General features: G+C 40.1%; 1 protein-coding gene across 1 annotated transcript in view; it reads left to right on the top strand.

Moving 5' to 3' along the window:
- The window catches only part of ATXN2 (ataxin 2), a 42,722-nt gene that overhangs the window by 20,044 nt on the left and 3,979 nt on the right, over window positions 1–18,699 (top strand). Inside the window, exons 11-20 of the mRNA XM_019620918.2 lie at window positions 315–422; window positions 1,237–1,307; window positions 2,022–2,329; window positions 2,822–2,885; window positions 2,988–3,140; window positions 4,263–4,323; window positions 6,158–6,342; window positions 6,898–7,030; window positions 16,334–16,479; window positions 17,350–17,577. Coding sequence (XP_019476463.1) covers window positions 315–422; window positions 1,237–1,307; window positions 2,022–2,329; window positions 2,822–2,885; window positions 2,988–3,140; window positions 4,263–4,323; window positions 6,158–6,342; window positions 6,898–7,030; window positions 16,334–16,479; window positions 17,350–17,577 — 1,457 coding nt within the window. The remainder of the gene's footprint in view (window positions 1–314; window positions 423–1,236; window positions 1,308–2,021; window positions 2,330–2,821; window positions 2,886–2,987; window positions 3,141–4,262; window positions 4,324–6,157; window positions 6,343–6,897; window positions 7,031–16,333; window positions 16,480–17,349; window positions 17,578–18,699) is intronic.

Here is an 18,699-nt window from a genome sequence, read left to right as displayed (position 1 = left end):
AATTACATATGAAGAGCTTTTCTATGGGAAATAACTTCCTTTCATTTTAAAGTTTTTTTTCAGCCTAGCAAAGAATCTGTATATGATTGGGAGGAGTGAGGTCTGGGACACTTTCATGTGACTTAATAGCCATAGGATGGGCAAAGGAAGGATAACTCTCCAGACCCTAAAAAGCTAGCAGAAAATGTGTAACATAGAGATTTTCCTTCATAAGCTAAACATGGTTAAATCTCTCCTTTGTTCCCATCTTCTCATCTCTTTTTATTCAGTTTTAGTTGTGTATCAGAGAATAACTTTGGCAATTTCTTTTCTAGCTAAAGATACCAGGCTTCAGGACCAGAGGCAAAATTCTGCAGCTGGAAACAAGGAGAATATAAAGCCAAGTGAGACTTCTCCTAGTTTTCCTAAACCTGAAAGCAAAGGTTGGTATCAAAAGCTTCCATGAGTACTTGAGTAATGTATAATTCTGAGCCCTAAGCCTGCTATACTGACTAGTTTAGTTAACATTTTAAGGAAAACTTTGAGGCAGTCTGTCTAGGGTGTTGTATAGGGAAAATGATGTCGTGCAGTTCTAAAGTGACAGAGACCTACAGTTTTAAGTATTGCTCTTGACTCATTTCATCTACTCCCAGTGTAGAGATATTCATGTGGTTGTGTGTTTTTTGGTGGGTTTTTTTCCCCTTTTTTCTTTTTCCTCCTGGTCTGGATGGGGTTTTTACTTAGAGCTGTGCACACAATACTTCTGGTCATTGTGATGCACACTGTTTTTTATAACTACACTTTTTCCTATTATGCTTTAATGTTGCCTTTTTCTCTGCAGCATTGCTTATTATTGCATTTCTCATAAAAATCTTTTCACATTGTGGAACTTGGTCAGCATTTCAGCTTTAACTGATTTTTTTAAATGCTGACATGTTATGCTTTGAGGGTTCTATTGCATGTTTCTTTGTGTTCATCTGGGTTCTGCAGTTCTTATACCTCAGGGCTTCTGTCTTAGTGTGTGATGTGCTAGAACTATAGATGTGTCAGTTACATAATGCCATGCTTTTACAGACTATTTCTGTGTCCTCATACATGCAGTTCATGGGATGATACCAAATTGCAGATAAAGTGATGTAGCTGTATTTAATTTGTAGATATGCAAGCATTATCATTTTGCAAATTTAGGAATGTGGTGTTTATAGATAAAAACCTGCATTAGAGATGCTTGGACAATTCTGGTCTTGTCTTTGGCAGGTGTATCTCCAATTGTTTCAGAACATAGAAAACAGATTGATGATTTAAAGAAATTTAAGAATGACTTTAGGGTAAGTTTCTCTATGTGCTATCTTTAATGGTATTGTAGTTCTCATGCATCCAGATTACTTTAATGAACTGAATACACTGCATATGTTAATGGGGAAACATTTCCTTAAAGCTTGTGCTCAATTTGTGAAAATGTCCATAAGAGCTCACACTGAATGTTATAAAATTCATTGCTAAGTCGTGCTTGTCTGATTGCCTAGTGCACAAGTATGCATATCAGCTTAAATACTGCACACTGAAAATGCTGTTCAAAACCTGGGTGATAGTTAGGCACAAAGAATTAACATGTTTATGCTGTGTGTGGAAAAGCTGCTTCAGAGTTCAATGGAGAGTTTAGCTGAGGAAAATTGGAGACAAATATCTACTGTTCTACTGCATGTTTCCTGGTTGTAATGATATTACTAAATCAGGTCAGCTTTTCAAGAGTTACTGTTAAATGACACGGAGGGGGCTGAGTCTAAGGCGTGGTCTGAAGCTTTCCTGTCACTTTCTAATCAACACGTAGTCAGACCAACCTCTGAATAGCTTCTTGCAGAGTGTAGGCTTAAAATGTTGTCAGTGTTCTTTTTTTTTTTCTACCAGAAATACGTGTTTGAAAAGGTCATTTCCAAACGGTTAAGGTCTATGGAACTGTATGTACTCTGTGATGGTGTTAAGTTGTTGTTCCTAGTTTTGTGTATTAATTTAATGGACATATACCTTGGGCTCTTTTCCAGTTACAGTCAAGTTCCTCTTCAGATGCAGTGGATCAGCTGCTAACCAAAACCCGAGAAGGTGAAAAATCGAGAGATGTAGTTAAAGAAAAGACAGAACCAGCCCCTAAAGAACCTATCATAGAAACTGGCAGTAATACTAACTCTAACGGTGGCAGTAGCAAACCCAATAGTCCAAGTATTTCTCCATCAATAAATAATAGTTCTGAGCAAAAGCGAGGGCCGGAGGTAACTTCACAAGGTGTACAGACATCTGGTCCTGGAAGCAAACAAGATAAAGAGGATAAAGAGGAGAAGAAGGATACTTCTGAGTGAGTAACTGTGTCTTTTAGAATAAGCAAATCTGCTATTAGCATTTAATTGTTAGCACAAAAGCTATTATGAACATGTAATATCCTAATGTTTATATGACTGATGCAATTTGCCTCTTAATTGAGCAAAGGAAACAGCGGATGAGATGCCTGTGCTGAATGAAAACCATCTTATGAGTCAGTGATAGAGCTGCAAGTGTAGCTCTAGTCCTCTTAATGTCTGTTCTATGTCCAGATGATGATTTAAGTGTTTTCCTGCCTCATGTGAACTGAAGTATGAACAGCAAGAAAACTTTGTGGAGAAGTGCAGTATGAGTAGTGTCAGTGAGAGTGGCTTTTTGTATGCTGTGTTGTTTGAGTTCTCAGAAATCTGACTCACAGATGGAAATGAAATATTTAATCTCTGTAGATTTTTAATTGTTAGGGAGTTCAACATACGTGCTGTAATGGAATAATGCTCAGTGGTATTTTTTTGCTGTTCTTTATGTTTAGGCAAGTTAGAAAATCAACACTGAATCCTAATGCAAAAGAATTCAACCCTCGATCTTTTGCTCAGGTAAGTTAATTGATAGTGTTTAGCATTTGCTCAGAGGCAAACCTTTTACTTGAAGTACAGTCAAGCTAATCTTACATGTGCATTGCTGAACTCTGTTTGTAGCCGAAGCCTTCTACTACACCCACCTCCCCTCGCCCACAAGCTCAACCAAGCCCTTCCATGGTGGGCCATCAGCAGCCAACTCCAGTGTACACTCAGCCTGTTTGTTTTGCACCAAATATGATGTACCCGGTTCCAGTGAGTCCAGGCGTGCAGGTAAAGTGCAGCATGTAATGTAAATTTGTTGACACTTTTCAGATGATTGTCAGCCTAGGGGGGAGACTTAGAACATCTAAGTATTACTCCTGTAAATACGGGAACATTTACATTGTTGTTCAGTTTTAGCTATGTAAATACTGACTTTCCCCCAGTGGCCTTTCAACCTGAGAGCTATAATAGTCTCAAACACTTGTAAATTCCAACAGCTGTTACTTGCATTTACTGTTAATCTGCACAGACCTCCTTCCCCTTGCTCCCAGCACAGTACTGCTAACTTAAGTTTTAAGCAACTGTTTTTTTTTGTCCTTAGCTTCCAGCTGTGTCCCACTAATTTCTGGTTGTTGCAGAGATGACTGGGCTTTCAGACCTAACTGCTATAAAGTTGTCTGATTTAATACATTGCTTGCAGTAACAATACTAGCATTACTTGGCAGGTTATTGCAAACCGTATGGTTTTGGTTGGTTGTACGTGCAGACTTAGTCACAGTGGTGAAAGAAAACATAGGTTAGGCAGAGTTCACTAAACTGTGTTTGAAATGTGGAATATTTTTTTTCTCTCTTGCTCAAAATGGTTGCTGGTTATTAAAAAAAAAATGTGGTTAACAGTCCTAACTTTGTGGTTAAAGGTTTTGGTAGTGGAGGAAGCAATCAATCTTGCCCTAACTTTGCTCTCATAAAACACTCAGTATGCTCAGAATGTGTTAATGAGTGATTTAGTTGACAGCTTCAACAAGGTCACAAGAGCTCTTCTTGTTTGGAATAAAGGAGTTTGCAAGAAACTTCTCTGAGGCTTCGGTCTTATGTTTAACCTAAGGCATTACATTTGTATAAATAGTCTCTGAAAAGAGTTTGTAAACCAGGATGTGGCAGGTCTTGAAACCAGTTTCATGGTGGTAACTTATTACAGAGAGTTCTGATATGCCATGATGAATGTTGTGCTTGTTACCTGTGTCAGTAAGGTTTTAAGAAGAAAAAATGGCTTCTAATATTATTAGAGGTCATTGTATTTCTTTTACTTTTTGACTCAGAGTAAAAGGTCTGAAAGCTGTTCACCCCCAACACAGACACATACACGTCTTTAAAAGGAATCTTTAGCTTAAACTCCTCCTTCTGTTTCAGCCTTTGTATCCTATACCCATGACGCCCATGCCAGTGAACCAAGCCAAGACATATAGAGCAGGTAAAGGTGAGAATAATACTGCCTGTTTGGTTCTTAGTTTGCATGCAGCACGAACAAAATAACAAATGTTTGTGTATTTTCTAACCCATGTGCTTTTGTTTTCAAATTGAGATTTTAAATACTGTTCTTAATGAAGGTGAGTTAAATGGAAATAGTCATTCCTAGGGAATGTGATTTGGCCAAATCCATTGTAAGTTTGAGTAGCATGGCATTTCTGCTTTTGGAATTTGATTTAACAAACTGGAAAAGGTCTCTGTTACTTGGAAAATTAGTGTAAGCTGGTTTTCCTCATATTCTTCATAAATATTACAGATTTTCAGCAGAGCTCTGAGTGGTGCCTTCATAGAGTTTTTGTCAATGAGAAGAATATGTTTTTTCAGAAAGAGTATAATTATGCATCTGCAAATTCCAGTTTGGTTCCAGTTTGTTCTTTTGCATTCCCTCTGCATCAGCTGGACTAACAATGCCATTATTTTAGCAAGTGACACCTGTGGCTGTGTGTGGTGAGATGCACTCATCTCTTCAGTGCAGAGAGGGAGCAAAAACCCGCAGTGGTCTTGTTTTTATAGCCCTGTTTCAGATATTGCTGTAATTTGACATAGTGCATGCTTTCTTGCAGCGTTGTACAGTGGTTCATGATGGTAGGTTCCAGTGCTGCTGATCAGCTGCTGCTGTAGGAAATTATTTGAAAGAGCAGTTTAGAAGTAAACAAGTGGTCTTTTTGAAAGCAGGGAAGACAAAAACCTGCAATGTATTTCTGCTTTAAAAACACCAGCTTCACTGTGATCTGACTAATGAAATCTTTTGGTTGCTAATGCTGATTGCTTTAATTAGAAGTGTACTGATGGGTACTCCTGCCCTGCAAGGCCAGTCTCTGTTCTGAATTCCTTGCCAAAGTGTCGGTATTCCCTCTGTATCCATTCTGTATGCAACATAGCCCTGAAGAAGCTGCATGAGTTCAGTGCCTTTACCCTCTTCAAGTTGTATTGTGTATTTACTTCTTTCATTTGCTGATTTGCAGTGTAAACATAATCATTATTGAGTGAATTTACTGACATATCTTCAACATTTCCCTCTCCCTCTGCCTAAGAGGTCTGACAACATTGCATTCTGCAGTGGAGTTTACAGGTGCTTGAGTTAGCCTAGTTATTAATTACACGCTCACTACAGCAAACTGGAGCTCACCCGGAGCTATCATGCCCTGTTGCTTAGTCTCACACTATGGCACTCTGCTCTCTTAATCTTTTCTACCCTCCAATTATTTTTATTCCTTTTCTTCCTATGGATTGTTTTGTCCCCTTCAGTGTAGACCGTGACCTGAAAGTTACTTTATGCTATCTTGAAGGATAACACAGAGATTAAGAGATGCAAATACCTAAAATTGCAGCTGTGTGGAGACCTTTATTCTGCTCTCCTCAGCCATGAGCACAAGCAATGTTAACACCCAGCTTTCCAGTTGATGGAGCAGTTGCTGAGTAGTTCCCATAGAGGATAAACGAAGCCTTTTGAAGGGGATAGGATCAAACTTGAATTAATGTAGGTGTCCTGACGTAACCCTTCTCTCTTGTTGTTGATTCTTGTCAGTCTCTTTCTCTCTTCACCTTCCTTTCTTCACAAAATAAACAGGTCTGAGTTTGTGGCTGTGTATATGTTTAAAAGACAGTGATGACAAATGTTTCTTGGAGGGACTCCTTTTTGTGCTGTAGTAAGGAGATTAAAAATGAGAGCTGAGGAGCTTCTGTTTGGTAACAGTGGCCCTGTAATGTAAAAGCTTTCAGTAAAACTAACATTTTTCATCCTGTATTTCTAATGCGTGGTGCTTTTTGCTTTGCAGTACCAAATATGCCACAGCAGCGGCAAGACCAACATCATCAGAGCACCATGATGCACCCTGCCTCAGCAGCAGGCCCTCCAATTGTAGCTACACCACCTGCTTATTCAACACAGTATGTTGCATATAGTCCCCAGCAGTTTCCTAATCAGCCTCTTGTGCAGCATGTGCCACACTACCAGTCTCAGGTAAGAGTCCTTGTGCTGTATGTGATATGGCATGACAAATAGACAAGTGATTCAGTCTCAAATACCATATTGTGTCTGGTCTTAAGAAGTCAGTCTGGAGGGTTTCTCTATTCGAAGAGAGAACTTGGCAGTTTTAAGGTCAATTTAGAAGCTGTCATTTGTTATTGATACTACCTTTTTTGAGCAATTCCTTTCAGGTCAGAGACAGGACATCTAGTTAGGCTCTAAAAATAAAATTGTACTCTTAATTCAAAGACTTTTAAATAAACATACTTAATTGGATAAATATGTGATTATGTACATAAGCTTACGTAATTAGAGTGGCAGAAATTAGGCATGCCAGTGGTTTTTGTCAGTTTCTAATCCAGTGTGGAAAACATCCTTATGTTCTTAGAACAACTGGGATAAGCATGTAGTACAAAATTCTTGGTTTGCCCTGTGTTTTCAATAAGGCCAAGCTATTGCTGTTTCTAAATATGTAATTATTGTTTAGATCAGACTAGTTTCTTGTAATTATCTTAACTGCCTGTTTTTTCTTATTTCTATTGAATGCAGCATCCTCATGTTTATAGCCCTGTAATACAGGGCAACGCTAGAATGATGGCACCACCAACTCATGCACAGCCTGGTTTAGTATCTTCTTCTGCAACACAGTATGGTGCGCATGAACAGACGCATGCTATGTATGGTAGGAAACGTTTTGTGTTATATGTAACTTTTTAAGCTCTTATGTTGTGCAGGGATATATTTAAATCTCGAGTTTCAAATATGGGTATCACTCAAAATTATACCAGTAAATGTGGTTTATATATCATATGATGATGAGCAAAGCATTGAAAACTGAGCCACCTGGTTTAAATGAAAACTCGAGTGTGCTGATTTCAGTAGGATGCCAGTGACCAAGATGAAATTTCAAGCTGGGAGCTGCTAAAGAATATCTGCTGAAAGAAGTTTGTTCAAGTTCTCTTGATGCCCTTGACACAACATCCCTTGATTGTTTCTTGTTTATAAGTAGGACTGGTTTTATTGCAAGGCTATGACCTCAGTTTCAAAACTTGACTTTAGTTCTGACAACTAGTGAAATGCTGTCTTTATGATACTACTAGCATTATTAACAGTATGAACACTACTGTCTAAGCAAAATAAAACTTGTGTTGCTTACCTTTCTTTTTTGGTAAGTCAAGTATTTGAAACAACTCATGTATTGCTTTGACTTTGGTCTTCAGCATCATCAGATGAGCATATTTCACTTAGAGTGAAATGGCGAAAATGTGGGTTTCCTTGTTACAAACTATAATGTGAGAACTTCTAAAGCGTTACAAATGTATGATAAATCAATGCCCCTTTTGGAGGGAAAGCCTCACTGCAAAACATGCTATGGAAAGAGGTAGAATCAAGGTTGCTAGAAGGCTTGAAAATTGTCATAAATTGTCAAAACGATAGATGGTCTCTTGAAAACATGGCATTTCAATACTTGTTACAGCATCTGAGGAAGACTTTTATTGGGTCACGTATATTATTGACTTAGATTCTAATAAAAGATTTTCTGTACCTTTAGACATCTTTGTATGTTTTCCGGTGCTTAGTTTTACTCTAATACTTAATGGAATTCCATGATGTGTCATGAAAACTTAACAGGGATAAAAATCTGAAATTTAGTGTGAAATTAATTTTGATTTAAACAAGTCTGTGTCTTACCCATCTGAAAACATCCTGTCAGATCTCTGCAGTAATATGGTAACATAGTACAGAAACAAAAATCATAGCAAGAAATCTTTTTTTGCTATTTGAAAGAACACCTCAGCTCATTTGTAATAAAGTTGAACTGGGAAGCTACATGAAGAGCTTAAGTCTTTCTCTCACAGGTCCTTACTAAATGTATTACTTTGATCTTTTCAACTCTTGTGCTTGAGGTGTCCGTGTAAACAGATCTTCTGTTTGCTTTCTCATTAGATTAAATAGAATTCTGATACAGTGAACGATCAAAGGCTTTCAGACCTTTATTGGTGAAAACTCTCCCCTCAAACCCTGATTAAAATAAAGCTAGACATGAGAGAATCTCAGAAGCTTTGTTCAGTATGGTTGCTTGTTACTTCCTAGGAATTTCCCACTGTGCACCATCCTTCTCTTCCATAAGCACTGGGTTCTACAGCATTGAAGTACAAGCCTTTTCCACTTGGTTGGCTCTGATCAGAAGTCTGCATAGTTTTTTTCACTGAGATTCTAACTTGCAACAGTTAGTTCTCATTTTGTGTTGGTTTGTGTTGGCTTATCTGTTGTAGGTATGTGACCAGCTACCAGCATGCACAACTAGGCTGGGTCAAAATTGAGAATTCTGTAATATTTGCTTCTACATAATTCAAACAATACTTTTCCACCTAATTTACAGAAATTGCATGTCTCTGTGCTCTTTCAAGTGCCCACTGGTGACTCTTCCAAACATTCTCCCACCTTCCCAGTAAATGATCAAGCACTTAAAATTCTTGTTTATAGAAAACATTCAGCTTGGGTTGGATCATGAACACCATATGAGACACTTTTTTAAAAAAAGACTATTTGGTCTTGCCATGTGTAAACGTGTTTATTGCCTTGTGAACATGGATTGACTCAAAGTTTACAGTTAGTTACCCATGGAGTGACTTCAGATGTAGTGCATCACTCTCGATTCCCAGGTTTTTGCAAGGCTTTCATGTGTTACTCAAAGACCTTGCCTAGGCTGATGGTATTCCCTGAAAATGTGTCCATCTATAAGATAACTGGCTTCCATTTATCAATACATGACTGCTTGGAAGAAATGTAGAATTGCCTAAGGTATTAGATTGATGCTGCTTATGGCATGAAGTGGTGACAAACAACTTGCTGGAATCGTTCCCTTCAGTTTGAGTGACAGGTAGTTTTGAATGGTAATATACAAAGGTATTTATAACTTATGTTCTGTATTTTGGGGATCTTAAGCTTACCCATGGAATCTTTGAGCGAAATATACCACCACACACTGATTCTGAATCAAATTTGGTCCTCTTTTTGGAAGCAGTTTGAAAATCCAGAATAACAACTTCCTGAGAAACAGCCGTTGCTGCTTTTGATTTCGGAGCGTTTGCTCAAGCAAGTTCTCACATTTCCTTTTGGCTCTTTAAAATAGCAGTCTGATCTATTTTTATTTTTATTCTCTGAGTTCCCTCCCCACCCCCCATTCATATCAGGATTCAGTGGGTTACAGTGTCCTTTTATCCTTCAAGGTTCTGGTGCTTCCTTTGAGATAATTCTTGCAAAATTCACTCCATTTTTTTCCTGTGTATGTGGTAGAAAGAAGATGTCTACAAGGACAGCTGCGCTGGGCCGTGGGGGTTGGGGCACTGCTTATGAGTTCTTAAGGTGTGAAATGTTTTCTGGTGAGCTCTGAAACTCCATCTTCTTCAATGGTTTGGGACAAGTGAATGCCTGTGGCAAGCAGCAGCTGCCTGGCAGTGAGGAGGAATGCTTGTTGGTCCTAACTGCTGCGAGTTTGGTTTTTGTTTTCGTTCCTGTCTCAGGAAGTGAGTTCTCAATTCCAAATACACATAGTGACTTACACTTGTTGATCTGCACTTTTTCATTTTGAAGCAAAATATTTTTGTCTAATGGGATATTTCTGCACTTCTGGGATTTCTTTGCCAGTGCCCTGCTTGTGTTCCCAAACTGCTGCTGACAAGAGAAGCAGAGAAGCCGAGCAGCTCAGCTGTGTGCTCACCACAGGCCCATCTGAGCACACAAAAGGAATGTGTAAATCCTTGGGCTTTTACCCCTCAGAACACTATGGGGAAGGCTCACGCAGCCCTCTTTCATCTTGTCAGCCAGTCAGACTGTACAGATGGCTCTTACACATTTCAGCTTGTAAGTTCTGGAGACACGAGCTTCCCTTAGCACGGGAAGTTGACATGCAAGTTCTGCAGGAGCAGAACAGCACACTCACTGATAGCTGCCCCATGCACACCCCATCACACTGACCCATCCTCACCCTGCACGTAGGTTTCAGGACACACCACCTTCCATGAAGTGTTGGCTCTGTATGGTCCATGTTGCTGCTCTGGTCAAGTTTGATGGCTCACAGCTTGCTCCTATGTCGCCCAAAGACACAGCTTGTCCCGTGGCATTGGCAGAAAATCTGGTTATCTAAGCTGAGGGTGGATGTATTTCTGTGCTAATTAATTGCTGTGTTACCATGTAGCTGAACTGTGTATGCTTGTAGATAACTGGAATTCTCTGAAAAACTTAACTTTTTTGTTTAGAAACAAAACAGAAACTTGTGTAAAACCAGACCTTGGTTTTATACAGATGCATTTCCTGTTTTTTGTGCTGTCATTCCTGTCCCCATTCTCCCTTCCTCTTTCCCCTTCTGCATATGTTTTGCTGGTCTGGTATTGTCTCTAACTTTATCTGGTTTCTGTCTCAGCAGTAGAGTAAATTCTATTACCCTGATAGTACAATGGTGGATATAATGTAAGCTTCAAAGGATTCTCCAGGGACTAAGTGAACCAGTCACCAAAGGTGTCTTGGAACTGTTAAGAATGACAGTGAAACAGTTGAACAAACAAGGGGGGCGATTTATGATTTAATGTAATTACGTTTTAACCTTCTTGTTACAGTGGATTGTAATAGATAATGAATCGACGTAAAGTTTATTTGTGTTAATACTAAATTAAGAACTGAAGACCTCAGTATCACAGTGTAGAAGGAAGGCTTACCTGAGACTCGTGTTGTTTCATCTCCACTCAGTTGTAAAACTAAATATCCAACCCTAATATCAACTAAGTAAATACAAATATCTGCATGATTCTATGGTCTTTAAAAAAAAAAAAAAAAAAAAGACACTGACCTTTCCAGAAGACGGGCAGCATGCACGCGGCAAGAGGCTAATTTACCTTTCTATTTCCCAAATTCAGCATGTCCCAAAATACCATACAGCAAGGAGACAGGCCCTTCTTTCTACTTTGCCAGTGAGTTGGGTTTTTTGTACTAATTTTGATTGTACAGAAAAGCACTATCTAAAGAACAGATGTTAAACGAATGGGACGTGTTGAGGGGAACAGGTTTCCTTGCACCAAACCAGTATGTGGAAAAGGCAGGGAAGTTCCTTTCAGTAGAAGAGCTGTTAAACAGATTTAAAATACCACAGCAACGTGGGTTTTATTGAGTTGTTTTGTTTGATAAACAATGTTTTAACTTCTGTACTCACTCTCTTCATCTGCAACCAGAAAAGCTGTCCACACATGGCACTCATTTCCTTAGGTGAACTTTCTTGTTCCCTTTCTTCCATGGCCCAACTGGGATGTAAGACTTTGCAAGTTAATGAACTTCCTTAAAAGGAGGAGTGCCTCATCTCTTTTGAAGGCTGGAGCTCGAGCTCAGAGCCCCTGGGAAGAATTCGCTCAAGCTGCAGCCAGGATGAGGAACACTGCATCTCTGTGCTGTTCCTGCAGGTGTTGTTATAGGCAAGCACTGAGTAAGGGAGCCCCTGACATCTAACAGGTAGTGCTTTGGTGTTCATCACGGAGCCCCAAGGAAGATGTTTGGGGTGGTCAGGCTGGATGGGGTGGGCTGGAGCTGTCAGGTGGGACGTGGGGAAGGGAACTGCAGCTTCAAGGTACTGTCAGACTTGCTCCTGTACTGCAGTGAGCCTGTCTTGTGTGGCCAGCTGCAGCCCATGCCAGGCACTCTTCTTTCTATTTTTACTTTTTTTAGATAACCTGATACGTGAAAGATGTGAGAAATACCACTTTTCTCCAAAAATCTCTTCTAAAAGCAGCTATCCTGTGTGTCCCTTGTACAGAACTGGTTTTACCTAAGCTAGCCTTGTGGGATGCTGACCTGTGCTCTTTTATACATATTGATTTGGTGCATGGAAATAATTTTAAGAAGCTCGTTCCTTTAGTGGATAATCTTTTAAGGAAGTCCACTATGCCTGTGTGAAATGACTTCTGTAAATGTTGATACTCTGAAAGAAACGTTGCTATTGCTTTGCTTCCTACCATTCAGGTCTTTTAAATGTAGTTATCCTCACCATCTTACTGGATCTGGCAATAGTTTTGAAGTTTGTTCACTGGTCAGTTCTTGAAAATAGGGTTCAGGGCATCTTTGGATGATGGCCACCATTGGCAGCACTGAGATCCCTACCAGGGGAATAAGAAATTACACAATATGGTTTCTACATCTGGGAGTTCTGCTTGGTTGCTGCTGCTCTACCTCTTGATTTCAGCTCCTTTGCTGGGTTTGGTAGCTGGCTTTGACATGGATTGCACTTCTGTAGAACTGAATTCAGTGATTAAATGCATCTGATGTTTGTGCTCTCCTCAGTATTGCCCAACTTACCTTCACTGTGTGTATCTCCAGGTTAGTTCAGTTACTATCTCTCCTGCTGGGAAACAATCAAAAAGATGCAGCAGGTTTCCTCAAGGAGCATTTACTGGGGAGAGAAACGTAGGGCACGAAGGTGAGAAGCAGTGTGTTTGTGCTAGAAGTGAGAAAGCAAGGGGATCTGTGAGCTGTTTTGTCCTTGCCTGGTGCTTTCCTGATGCTTTCTTGGTTACTAGATGGCCAATTGAAAATCTGCAAAGTTCTGACATGGGAAAATGTTGGATAATCTGTTATTTGTTGGTGTTTTTTTGTTTGTTTGTTTTTTGTTTTGTTTTGTTTTTGCCCTCCTGTTTTGTCTGGTTTGTAGTGAGCTGTTTTGATGAACAGGGAGAAGTTTGTTAAAAAGCTGTTGATCTTGCTTTAGTTGTGGCTTTGTAGGTGAATTTCTAGAGACCATTTTGCAAGACTTATTCCAGAGGCTCTCTAAGTTGCTTCAGAGATTTCAGTGGCTTGTCATAAGCTGTTAATTGCAGCAGCTACACGTGGAAACCCTTCTACATTCCTAGAGCTAAAATTTGACCTCTAGTTTGAGGTAACAGATCAGTGCATCTGTTTCAGATCTGCTGCCACTCTTCCTGAACCACTTCTGATTTGTGTCCGGGATTTAGATAAGTGTGTCAAATATCTCCTTTTGAAATGCGCTTTTAATATTAATATTGCTATTAAAACATAATTTGCAGCAGCATCTCTGCTCAATTTAAGGAACTTGTAGAGATATTATAGTGAAGACAAAACAGGAGAGGAGAAGCTGGGGAAATTACGATTCTAATAACAGAATTTTTGTTCTGCAAAGCTATGGATAAGAGACTCCTGGAATGTTATGGGAGCTGATGCTTTGACACTTCCCCACCCTTCCCTATTTTTGGGGCACAATTCTTCAGTTTCACTGTTCTTCTGAGAGTGAAATTTCTCCTTGTGAACTTTGATTGTGTGATGTATCTGTTTCAGAATAACTGTTTATTATTCTCTGGGCTACAGAGAAATGAAGGATGAATTGCACTAAAGATTTCAGGGAGTACCACGTTATTTTGGGGCTCTTAACAGGCAGTGCAGCAGGATGTGGGAAGCCTTGAATATCTTATGACTTGGCATTAATTTTCATGTATATTCAAAAAGCTCTTGAATGGAGCAGAAGGTAACTTAGAGGGAGACATGCCAGCTCTGCGGCCAAGGTGGTGGAATGAGAGCTGGGGAAGGCAGATCTTTGGTTGCCTGCCTTTGGCAGCAAGTGGATCCCGCTGTGAGTTTATGACTTTGACAGAGATAATAACATCTGGCCTTCTTCAGAGTGTTGTATAATAACGAGGTTGAGAAAATTTTCCTGCTGTAGGAAACTGTTAGTTTCATACTGTAAAAATAATCTTGGTTTCCGTTGTTCATTTTTGTGTAGTGTTTGTAAGGGGGAGTGGTATTTGAAAGCTGTCCAAATCTGAAAGTGGTAGGGATGCTGCTGCAAAGTACATTTTAGTAGTGATATGAGAAACAGTGACTTCTCTTGCTTTTGATGCTTTTGGAAGTGTAACTAAGTGCTCTGTGTGGCAGAAGATAATGTGGTTTTTGCTACATGTGTCGTGCATGAGTACACTTCAGTGGAAAAATTCAGGGTTACAAGTGCATACAGAGTTCATCTGCATTAATAGCCTGAAACACTGTGGTGCACATTATTGTGAGACTACTTGCTCAGGGAAGGTTTAGTAGAGCTTTCAGGACAGCAGGGTGAGATTAAGTTAAATGTGGTGAGCAGTGACTTTATAAAGGAGAGACCTCCATAATGGCCTGCACAGGGGAGAAACATTTCCATTAGACAAGAAGATGCTGTATACTTATATTCTGTTAAGTCTGAGTTTTCTAGGAGTAGTGTTTGCAGCTTTACAGCAAACCAAACTGCAGGAAAAGGAATGTTTGCAAAGGGTAATTGTGTGTCAAGCACAGCCTGGTTGCTGTCTGAGACAGGCTTTTGTTCTATAGTGTTGTGCTTTCAGATGCAGCTATGTTTTCGTGTTGTTTCTCCTCCCATCTTGTCTTTTGTCCTTTCTATATATTCAGGCAGTTCTGTGTGTTCATGAGCATAGAGCCCAGCACAGTGAAACTCCTTAGAAGCTGCAGCAAGCAGTTGCCTGCAGAAATGAGACCCTGTATTTCTGTAGCAGGGGAGATGGTTGCAACACAACAGCTGCACTTGGAGTTACTCCTTGTGCTCTGCTTTCCAAGTATGTTTACTAAGGCAAGAAAATGTTACCACAACACTCTACATTGAGGAAAAAAAAAAAGAAAAAAAGCCCTGACAAATAAACAAAACTACTTCAAATTCTCATGCAATGCAATACAAAACTCCTGAAAGAAGCTGTCACCCAGCAGCGAGCAGTGTGATTAGCTTTGGTCAGAAAGACAGAGTGGTACCAGAACAAAGGAGGAGGAGTTGCAGGGAGCAGATTCAGAGAAGTTGTTGTTTGCTTTGGTTGTTTCTCTTCCAGCACCATTGTCAGCAAAGCTATCCGCAGTCCTGACAAGCTGTAGAATTGGAAAGAGGAGTGCACATTGTCACGTGCAGAAGTGTCGCTGCAAGCTGAGAGGTTGTGGCACAAAATCTAAAAGCAATGGAGGGAATAGGCAGCAGTTTCATTTTTTAAGGTCTTAATTTCCAGTTGTGCACTTGTTGTTTGTAGGAAGACTTGCTGTGATTATGGCTCTTCATGCTTTCTTTGATTCCCTTAGATTAAAAAAAGTAAAAAGGGCAGGAGGGGAGGGCAACTTAGTGTGGCCCTTTTTAAAGTAGAACTGGGCAGGCCTCCTTGGAAAGGATCTTGTTGATATTAGCTTGCTGTTGGGAGACTGGTATGGCTGTAGCAACAGATGTGGTTCCACTTGTGTGAGTTTCATATTGCTATGTTTTTTTCCCTTTTTGGAGTTTCTTACCTTATTTGCTACTGTTTCAAGGAATTAAGAATTTCATGGTAGTGTTGAAAAGCTCACGTAATGGTGGTGATCCAGAAAACTCTGTAATCAGCCTTGAGGGGAGGGAGAGAGACATTATTCTAGGGCAAGATGCTGACTTCTGCAAAAATTCCTCTACTCTGATGTTTATACTGTGTGTCCCTGTAGCTTTTAAGCATACGTGCACTGTATATGCTTTACACGGACTGTACTGTGAGCAATTTCCAGAAGAGTAGCATGGTGAGGTTAGCCAGGTATAAGGCCAAATAATTTTTTGGATGGTGGAAATAAAAATGGCTTAAAACAGCTTTTTAAAGAACATTTCAGGAAAAACTAAATTGTATAGATAAATTTGATATCTCAAACCAGTCTTTTTGACAAAACAAAGATGAAATACTGCTTTTCTCATATATAGTATCTGTTGCATTGTCAAACTAGGGAAGATGAACTGTCTAATTATGGTTATTTATAGACTGCTCTGCAAAATCTACACGAAAGCAAGGTAAGATACTCAGCTATTTGCAAGATAAATATTTATTTTAGAAGGGGGAGGGAGTATTTTTACAGTATGAAAGAGATATAACGAAATCTTCAAGTGCAGATGGTGACTTGATGAAATGTATATTCCATGTCTGTTGTTAAATATTGTTCTTTTTCATCCTAGTTTCCACTGGCTCACTTGCTCAGCAGTATGCCCACCCTAATGCTACCCTGCATCCGCACCCTCCGCATCCTCAGCCTTCGGCTACGCCAACTGGCCAGCAGCAAAGTCAACATGCTGGAAGCCACCCTGCTCCTAGCCCCGTGCAGGTAACATCTTAAGGGAGTGAATGTTTTTAAGTTGTTTTTAAAACACTCTACTGGAAGGAATTGCATTGATTTGTGACTTTACATTGATCTGTTGATTCCTTAAGAGGAAGAATGGTGGGGGAAGTTGCCCAAACCACCTGCATATGATAAATCTCACGCAGGAACTGTCCAGCTTTCCATGTTTTCTAGAAGTGAAGATATATCATCTCATTCTTCTCTACTTGTAGCAGCCAAATGTGGTAGTCTCATAATTTCTAGGATAAGAAAGGAGGAAAACTTGTGGCAATCCCTTTTCCTCAGTAAGTGCCAACATGAGTCTGATCATACATTTCTCCATCTCCACGAGGGATGAGGTGTAGCTCGTTTCCACGTTATGATTAAAGAAGATTCATAATTTTGCTGCAGCTTAATGTTGGAAGTATCAGATTAACACTGAGGATTTTTCTCCAAGGCAGGCAGCTAAAAGCAAAATAGTACTTGTGATAATGCTGCATGCCATAGCTTCCTACTGGTGGTGCCTTTGAGCCGCTTTCATTGCGGTTAGGAAGTACATCCAACCCTGAGGCTTCAGGGTCTCTTTGTTTTTGCCTGGCAGTGTAGGTTCTGGTGAGCACATCCATTTTCCAGGCTCCTCTATACACAACTGTAGTGCGAGGGGAAGATGAGCCTGGTGCAATTGCAGTGAGTTTTCTGGTGACCACAGGTATGGGGATCCTTAGATTTGTGACTTAAAAATTGACAATGAGGAACAGTTTTGCAAACTTTTTTTATTCTGGAAAGTAATGTAAACATCTCTCGTTTCTAGACCATAACCTAACTCTGACTGACTTACTGTCTCTTTTTTTTTTTATTTTTATTTTTATTTTCCAGCATCATCAGCACCAGGCTGCTCAGGCACTCCACCTGGCAAACCCACAACAGCAGTCGGCAATTTACCACGCAGGTCTAGCTCCAACCCCACCTTCCATGACGCCAGGCTCCAATACGCAGTCTCCACAAAATAGTTTTCCTACAGCACAACAAACAGTCTTCACCATTCATCCCTCCCATGTTCAACCTGCATATACCAATCCGCCACACATGGCCCATGTCCCCCAGGTAAACACAGTTTAACAACCTTCAAGACTAAATGTCTTAATGCCACAAAGATAGGACAGTCGGGCCTGCTGAAGTGATTTCCATTCTGTCACCTCTCAGCACAAACTACCTGTTGTGTTACTTAGGTTTCTGATTGTACATTGCCTTTCTTCTAGAATTTTACAAGATATTTGGACCTCAGCTTCCAATACCCAGTGCATCTACAACTGTAGTTTAATAAAGACATCTTAAGCTGGCACTGCTACTGAAAGAAATTGAGCTCTCTTCCCAGTTCCCAATTCCCATTCTTGTCCTGCCCCCCTCGTTCTGCTCACAGAACTGTTTGGCCATGCAGCAAACCAGACTGGGGACTTGATTCAACTGAAGTGTGCCTCCCCTCCCCCTGTTTTAGGCTATTTCTCAGTCAAATCAGTTCACAACTCGGGTTCACTGCATGATCACAGGAAGAGCTGGCATAGAGAAAGGTTGGAGACGAGAGCTGGGTGGAAGAAAGCTGAATTGCTGCTTTTGGTGGCAGTTGTAGGCTTTGTGTTGTAGCCAAATTTGTACAAATACATTCAGTAAAGGATAATACAAATGGTTACTGGGCAGTAGCAAGGCTGCACTGCAATGGGAGATTGAGATTTAGTTCAGATGATTTGCAGGACAATCCTTGCTAAAAGAGAAAACTGCGTGCGTGTGTGTGTCTGGTTCTAAGTAAACTGCGTGTGCAGGAGATCCCCGATGGTTGTTGGGCAACTTAATGACAGTCTTTGCTACAGGATCAGAAACCCACTTCTCTTAACTGGTCTCTTGTGGTCAACTCACTGAAAAAAAGGATTTGGGGAAGGGAAGCACATGACTGATTAATCAAGAGCTCTGCGTAAAGCAGCGCTGCAAAGATTTTCTGATGTTTACTAAATCTCATGGATTTAGTAAGCTTTGTCAAGGAGCAGACAATTAATCAGTAATTTGCCTGCACAACTCCTTCTTCAGATCAAGTTCTTGATGCTTAGCTTATTCATTCTCATACAGGTTAACAAAAGTTGAGATGTCATGACCTAACTGCAGGTTATGAATTCTGGTAAAATCTTCTGGGACAGCCAGTTAAGCAAATTAATTAATAGTTGTTTTTTTTTTTTT

The sequence above is a fragment of the Meleagris gallopavo genome, chromosome 17 (assembly GCF_000146605.3).
Source record: "Meleagris gallopavo isolate NT-WF06-2002-E0010 breed Aviagen turkey brand Nicholas breeding stock chromosome 17, Turkey_5.1, whole genome shotgun sequence".
Taxonomy (NCBI): Eukaryota; Metazoa; Chordata; class Aves; order Galliformes; family Phasianidae; genus Meleagris; species Meleagris gallopavo.
Note: the sequence above shows the minus strand (reverse complement) of the source record. Positions and strands in the feature narration are given on the sequence as shown.